The 8,071-nt window shown below is 37.8% G+C and overlaps 1 protein-coding gene across 2 annotated transcripts in view; it reads right to left on the bottom strand.

Moving 5' to 3' along the window:
- The window catches only part of LOC138819713 (coagulation factor V-like), a 63,166-nt gene continuing 55,095 nt past the window's right edge, over positions 1 to 8,071 (bottom strand). The window contains exons 22-25 of one of the 2 annotated variants that reach the window (XM_070011251.1): positions 5,648 to 5,792; positions 4,284 to 4,435; positions 2,479 to 2,529; positions 1 to 741 (exon numbers count right to left, since the gene is read on the bottom strand). In XM_070011251.1, the coding sequence (XP_069867352.1) occupies positions 595 to 741; positions 2,479 to 2,529; positions 4,284 to 4,435; positions 5,648 to 5,792 (495 nt within the window). In that variant the 3' untranslated portion in view covers positions 1 to 594. Of the gene's footprint in view, positions 742 to 2,346; positions 2,530 to 4,283; positions 4,436 to 5,647; positions 5,793 to 8,071 lie in introns of both variants that reach the window. The other variant, XM_070011250.1, reaches the window with a different exon arrangement.

The raw sequence follows: 8,071 nt of genomic DNA, 5'->3' as shown, positions 1-8,071 counted from the left end.
TGTTTTATAAGTAGCATATCTTTAATATGTACATAATATAAAGAGCTATAATAAAGCATATTAAATATATGAAAATTACTTTATGTAGCATTTTTCATCATTGTGAAAGATGAACCCTCCTCTTTTTGGGACCTAATATTTTGCCATCTATAGTCAAATTAATGCAGCAATAATAGTTCCCATCCCACTTAATGGCAGCCAGGAGCTCCATTAGAAAAGTTTCTTAGGGGGCTGGGAAGATGGCTCAGTGGTAGAGCACTTGCCTTGCATGCCTGAGGCCCAGGGTTCAATTCCTCAGCACCACATAAGCAAAAAGAAAAAAGCCGGAAATGGCTCTGTGGCTCAAGTGGTAGAGCGCTAGCCTTGAGCTGAAGAGCTGAGGGACAGCGCCCAGGCCCAGAGTTCAGGCCCCACAACCGGACCCCCCCAAAAAAAGAAAAGAAAAGAAAAGTTTCTTAGGTAAAATTGTATTTTCTAATAGAAAAAAAGAGGAACAGTGGGAATTTGTTAATATTTAAAATAGCTGCAGAATACATTGCCTGCTCTAACTTGAGGTCTTAAAGAGTCTCTCCTATGTTTTTTGAACCCTCAGTTCTAGTAGACATCACAGCCAAAGAGTTCCACACGAAGCGCAATACTTTGATTCCATGTTTTAGGAATGATGCGGATAAACCTGGAGATAATCGGTGGCTTGAAAAAGTTTTTCACATGTCCCTTGGTATTGCTATTTCCTTCGAAAATCTGAAAGGAAAACAAGAGAAAGTCTTCAGTGTTGGCACAGGCAATATAGAAGCCATTTTTATCCTTTGAGCTTAAACCGAGGCCACCAAACACCACTATCACAGCCATCCATCTTCAGCTAATTATGAAGTCCAATCCCCGAAGTCCTCTGAGGGCATTTTCATTTCACCAGCAATCCAAGTCCAAGGAAGGAAGAATAAACAAATCTGCTCTAGTTGCAAGAGCATCTCTGCTCTTGGCCCTTTGTAGCTAGCTCTGTGGCCTTAAGGATGTAAATTACAACCCTTGGTTCTTCATTTCCTCAGTTGCAAATTGAGGGTGAAAACAGGAGAGAGGACTAAAGATTTAAAGCTGTATTTAAACATATGACAAGTGTCTGGTGTCATGGAATGGGAACCAGTGAATGATTTGCTTTTGCTAACACTTAAAATATACCATGTGTGTCTTCTCATTTTCCTTTTGGCACATTAAAAAAATAGAGATAGTTTTATAGTGTTCAATTGTTAATACTTAATTAACTAGATTTAAACCTGCTAAAATAACAACAATAATCTAAGACCTTAAAATGAGATCATATGTTTCATTTTCATCACATTTTTTAAACATAGGTAACAATATTTACTACAAAATTTTTGGATAACTAAATGAATAACCTTCACAAGCAAGAGAAATCAAGATTGTTAAACTAAGTAGCACCATGATAGTGATTACTTGTAATTTCATAAAGTATGCAAAGATAAGCAATGTCATACTTGTGAATGGGGAATATGGGGTGAAGTAAATTTAAGCAATTATCTGGTAGAACTAGCACTCATTTTTGAGGCACATGGTTTACATCGTCAGTTAACCTGTTGGGTTTAAGCAAATTCATGTTTTTCATCTCTAGCTAGTTTGTCAAGATTTATACACACACAGCAGAAGGGTTACAGCAGTAACACCCTTCAGACAAGCTAGTGTACAAAGAAATAGAACATGCAGACAACCAGGGGATTTTTTAAAAAGCGAGAAATGAGTACAAATTCAGTAACTAGGTATTGGGCATTTGATGAAAATTCAGTAAATCTCAGCCCTTTTTCCTGGATGTTTCTGCTTGCTTCAGCTCAATTTCCATATATGGAATACAAGGCCCATCTCTTTAGCTTCACCGATGGTAGCATTTTTAAAGCCACCTAGCAGGAATTAGAGGGACTAGGGAATGTGGTAGCCATTCACCATGTAGAGAAAGATGTTTAATAACAATATATCATTCAAACTTTGTTCAGTCAGGAATAGCAAGTATTGCTAAGGCAATGCCAATATGCTCTGATTTCACAGTAGAAGGTTTTCTAGATGCCTTCACCATCTTTCTCAATCAGAGCTGGTTAAGCCTCACAGCATCCTCTGGTATTTTGTCCTCACTATTTCTCAGTCAAGGTGGAGAGGTGATGTGCATGTGTGCCAATTCCTGTAGAACCAGGATTAGAAGACTTGAAGAGGTGGTATGTGTCAGTGCAGTTGTCAAAGGAAAGGTAGTAGTAGCAGTAGTAGTAGTAGTAGTGGTAGTGGTAGTAGTCTTGACATGGTAGTATTCAAATTGCTTTCTCTTGCCAAGAGGGCACCTAGTACCTTGTCCACCATGGAGGATTTCTGCCTGTAAGGTTTCCATTCTACACCCTGGTCGCTGTAGTGGATGCTGTAGCTCTTCACATACATCTCAGAGGACAGAGATTTGCAGCCCTGTGTGACAATGGCAGTTACCTTCTTGATTTTCTGTAGATCAATTTGTAACCATTGTTTGTTGTTGTTTGCCTAGCAAAATGATATAAAGCAAATGGACATGGAAAATGTTAGTATTGTTGCTGTTTTGGGAGATTAAGTATAGTGCACAGAGTTTGGGATTTCTTTTGACCTCCTCCCTTAGGATTTATTTTTTGTCTTATAGATGCCTCCCCTATTTCTTCTTGATTGTTGCCACAACATGTGTATACATTTCTATTGATATATTTCATACTTTATACAGTAATTATTTGTTTACTTTTTGGCATCCTTGCTTCTTGGTCTTCACAACAAAGGTACAAACTGGTGCTCAATAAGTAATTGTTGAATAAATAAGTAAATGAATTTTACTTGAGAAAATTGCTAAATTATCTTCCTTCCTTCCTTCCTTCCTTCCTTCCTTCCCTCCCTCCCTCTTTTCTTCCTTCTTTCTTTCCTTCCTTCCTTCTTTCTTTTCTTTTCTTTTCTTTTGCCAGTATGGAGGTTTGAGCTCTCACATGGCTTTTTTGCTCATGGCCAGTGCTCTACCACTTGAGCCATGCTTCCAGTTCTATCTAAATATTTTCTCAAGCGAGTTTGTTAAAATACCATGATGATATTTCTGCAAGGTGACCCAGAAAGGAATCTGATAGTATCATCTCTAATGTATAGTGCCCTGTCTAATGCATTTTAGAAAAGCCCAACTTTTCTTTCCACTCTTAATGTGAAATACAAAAGAGTGCAATTTCTTATTTTCTAGTATTTCATATAAATGTAATACTTGAGAGACTTAATAAAACTACAAATAGGGAAGGATAGGAGACAAGGTAATTATCTCTAAAGCCACAATGAACCTCCTTTGTATAATTAATTTATGATCAAAGTCCTATCATATTTTGTAATAAATATTTGAAGAAGGAAAGTTGATGACAGATTGTATTTTGATGTAATAAGAGATCAATCTTCACCTTTTGGAATTTTTAGACTTTTCTCAACATCATTCATATTTGTGAGTACATGTATATATATTTATTTGAAGTTTGAAGACAAGATCTGGAGTTATATAGAGAATTCAGGGAATTGGAGCATCTATCTACCTTAGTGGAGAGAGACAAGAGGATTAAGTAGGGAATTGGAATTTAGTCAGCTAAAGGAAACATGAAGTTACCTACTACATTCTGGTTCCAACATCAGTTGGAACATGAAACAAAGATGAATCAACTATTAACTGTTACCCTAAAATTACATAACTTTAAATTATCTTAGTTGCTCAATGATTTACTATCAGGAGCAATATAATTCTTATGGTTCTATAATCCATGCCTCTGATTGTCTCCAGAAATGTCACAAAGTTTTTAAAAATTGTAAAAAAGTTCAAATGGTACACTTAAGAAAATGAAAAATACTGGCTAACTTGTGAGGTGTGTTGTGAATCTAAGTTATTTGCCTATCACTACTGTGCTCATGCATTCACCAATTTTTTAGGGACACTTTCGTGATTCCATGGCAGAACTGAGTAGTTATGAAAGGCTCTTTGGCCTGACAAAACTAAAATACTTACTAGCTAGCTCTTTGCAGTCAAACATTGTACTTTTTGTCTAGACCAAGAATTACAGAGATGATAAATGACTTTTTTTCTAAAGCAAAGCTAGAATTAAAGCTGTTAATTCAGCAGACATCTAGATTTTTTGATTTAGCGTTTTAATCTGCAGAGAGGGGAGATATTACTCCTGTTTCCCAGATCTTCTGTGTGCCCTGTAGTGGCAGTCTTTTTTTTTCCCCCTAAAGGGCTCAAGAGTCTATGTCACCTTAGCTTGCCAGGCGTTCACACGGCCCTGGGCATTAAGACGAGCACGAAACGGTTCCCAGTAATCTCCCCACCAAGATTTCTTAAATGAGGAAGCTGTAATTTGCTTGTTTTCTATTTGTCCACTTTCCATACCCAGTGGTGTAGAACATCCTGTCAAGAGAAAAGCCATCATTCATTACACAGCATTAATATTCCCTGCATGGCATTGTAGGGTTTGTAGAGGAGACAAAAATATTACCACATAAGAGTGACGTGAATCCAAGGGACAAATCTGCCATCAGGCTGTGCATTTTTGTTAGTTTTGAAACAACGTCTTGCTGTGTAGCCCAGGGTGGTCTCAAACTGGCTATCTGTGTGCCTCCACCTATTGAGTTCTGAGATTATAGGCCCATACCACTACACTTGCCTGACTGTATTTTTAATGTATTTTATAATCTCTGTTTCCCAATGTGAGCACAAAGTGCCCTGCAATAACTTCCCTAACACAAGCAAGGAGAACAGGGAATTGAATTTAAAGTCAGCTACTACGACACCGAAGACCATGTCCTAAATATGTGTACTCACTTGTCTTTTCCAGAATGTCATGGGCCTGTCAGTCTTTGCTTCCAGTAGACAGCAATTCTAAACAATCCATATATGATCATGTGCTGTAAATGGCATTTCAGATAATGACAGACCATCGATGTGACAATGATGCCAGAATATTATAATAGATTCTCCAAATTCCTATTGCCTATTAATGAGGTCATAGTTGTCTTAATTTTATAACATAGCCCATAACTCACATATGTAGTGATGCTGGTATAAATAAACCTCCATCACTGATGGGTGTGTAAAAGTATATGGCACCTAATTATGTATAACAAGCAATCCCTTATGGTAAACCACAATGTTATAGTTTACTGTATTTACTATACTTTTGATCATCTGGTCTGAAGGTACTCCTATTTCTACAAGAAGTTTCCTATAGTAGAGTATGTGAATTTATACTGGCAGTAACTCCACATACGTCAGTTACTGTGGTTCTCAATTGTATCAGGAGACCACATGGAATGACTGGCCCATGTCATCTATGTGACCGCTCTGTGATGTCTTCGCAATGACTTTTCTCATGGCCTATCTCCATTGTTAAGGAATGTATGGATATATATAAATTTTATGGAGATGTTGCCCGCCTTCTGGTTGGTAGAACCAGTCTTAGTCTAGATCACACTGAGAGTTCACCTGAGTGAAGTCTGGGTTTGCAAGGATTTGGGGGAGCATTCCAAGTTACAAGAGATCTAAGAATTCTACTTCTTCTCCCACACCTTCCAAACCTTGAGTCTCAGAATGTTAGCGAGAAAATGCATCTTTGTTCCTTACCATTAACCTCACAGCCTTGCAGCTCCAATCGCAGGGTAGGTCTGTTATAGGACTTTGTTGGAGAGATCCTAATATATCTAGCCACAATAGGTGGGTCAAATTGATTCTCTTTTATTGTAGAAGCATCTGAATTGCCATCAAAATACTAGAAGAAAAGAGGAAAGCAAAGTTATGATTCTCTTTAAAGTGATTTTTATTTTAGGACTATGTCTGATTTAACATTGCAAATATTGTTTTCGTGGAGCCTGAATCAAATCAGTTTAATCTTAAAATATATTTGAGATTACTTCCAGGAAGTAAATTCAAGAAGTAAATTCCAAGAAGTAAATTCACTGTAGTCTATTCCTGCTGCTCATAGCAAAGCAAAACAAAAAACAAGAAGACTGAAAGGTGGAGACAAGTAAGCAGACTGCTAGGGTTCACAGAACCCAAGGGATGACATGGCCTTGAGTTCCCTAGGGTTTTTTTTTTTTTTTTGCTATTTGTATTCAGATTTTGGAGATGAAGAAACTAGCAACCTGAAACCACCAGTGGTACCCATTTTATACTGCTCCAAACGAGAGCCTATTTTCATTAGCTAGAGAAATCAAGGAAAGGCAGCTTTGTAAGACAGAAAAGTTTAGACAATAAATGTTTGATACTAGCCAAACGTTACAGAAAGTAAAGACTCTCTCACTGCAGTAAAGACTGAATGAGGAGCCTAGAGTTTTAAGTTCTTGAGACTGAGGAGGTACCTTTATACTCTGCTTGGGGTAGTGTGAGAGAAGACCAAAATAGGAAGCCAGAGCTTCAGCCTCTCTACCTCTATCCCCCAGAAAGGCTCCCTGCAGTGCCAGTGGACACCACTGGGGAGTTTCCAGCAACAGAGAACTTCCAACGGAAGGGGGGGGGCCCTGGACTTTGGACTCTATCTGGCAATCACCAGCTGTGCCCCCTACCCTTTCTGTGCCAGAGCAGCAACAGAAAACACCAGCTAAAGTAGTAAGTGCAAACATCAGTAAGATTGAAAGCACAAACAGCAGAGAAAAATCAATGAAAGCGTTGATACTTAGAAAAGAGAAAAATGAATCAACAAATCTGTTGCAAACGTGGCACAAAATGAGGAGGTAAAAATTATACTGTCGGAGGTGTCACTACCAACCTTGATGACCTCTGAAAGACAAGGGTGACAGATACTATAAAGCCCACACTAGTGATGTGACAAGTTAAGGAAACATGTTAATTAACTGAAGACACTTAAAGTGGCTTGGGGATCTAGCCTGGTGATATGTCACTTGCCTAGTGTGTTCCCAAGGTTCTCGTTCAGTCCCCAGGAGTGCTAGATAATCATAATGCACCAAATATAAACAGATAATTTGAGTAACACTATAACTAAGCACGAAATGTACTTTATAATTTAAAAACTATCCCTCGCCCTAAAAATATCTCTAGGTGCAAACGGTTTTGCTGGTGATTTTTGGCAAAGAACACTAACTATAGAAACCTCTTCCGAAACAGAAACTAGAAGAACATGCTTATCAATTTATGAGTCTAGTACAACTGTGATATCAAAAACAGTACCAAGCCATACTCAAAATATTCACTGATATCTCTCACACAGATGTAAAAATCTTCAAGCTATAGATTTTATGGCTGTCTGTATTTTCTTTCGCAATACTGATTATTCAGGACCATAATTTAACATGTTCATGGTTTTAAGATAAATTTAAATAATTTATTATTAGAAAATCCTTTGGCTGGAGATGTGGCTCAAGTGGCAGAGTACCTGCTAAGCAAATGCTAGCCCCTAAATCAAACCCTGCTATCTTTTTCTTTTACTTTTTTTTTTTTGCCAGACTTGGATTTGAACTCTGGGCCTGGTTGCTGTTCCTGAGCTCCTTTTGCTCAAAGCCAGTGCTCTACCACTTGAGCCACAGTGCCACTTCTTCATAGTTTATTGAAGATAAGAGTCTTACAGACTTTTCTGCCTGGGCTGGCTTCAAACCATGATCCTCAGATCTCAGGCTCCTGAGTAGCTAGGATTGCAGGTGTGAGCCATTATTAAAAATAATCTAAAAACAATTCATCTCCAACACTGAGAAAGGAGAGGTAATGATAATGTAGAGAAATAGTAATGCTAATGTAGAAAAAATAGTAAATAGAAAGTGATTTATATGAAATGTAAAGGGAGACAAATTCAAAGTTATTCATGGTGAATTGGTAGCCAGACTCCTTGATTTCTATTTTGCCTTGGAGAAAGGAAAAGAAGAGTGGGGGCTCTTGGCCGAGCCTATAAGACACTAAGCAGGTATTATCATTCTGCAACGTGACCTCAAAATTAGTTTGAGAAGCCCACAGCATTAGAACACCACTGATGTTATCTCTTGTTCAAGCACATTAAAATTAATAACAAAATAAGATGTAGTAAAAATCTTTTTTTTTTCT

Source organism: Dipodomys merriami, unplaced genomic scaffold (assembly GCF_024711535.1).
Source record: "Dipodomys merriami isolate MVZ:Mamm:240054 unplaced genomic scaffold, mDipMer1.0.p SCAF_81, whole genome shotgun sequence".
Taxonomy (NCBI): domain Eukaryota; kingdom Metazoa; phylum Chordata; class Mammalia; order Rodentia; family Heteromyidae; genus Dipodomys; species Dipodomys merriami.
The sequence above is the reverse complement of the archived record's forward strand: the minus strand, read 5'-3'. Positions and strand labels throughout refer to the sequence as shown.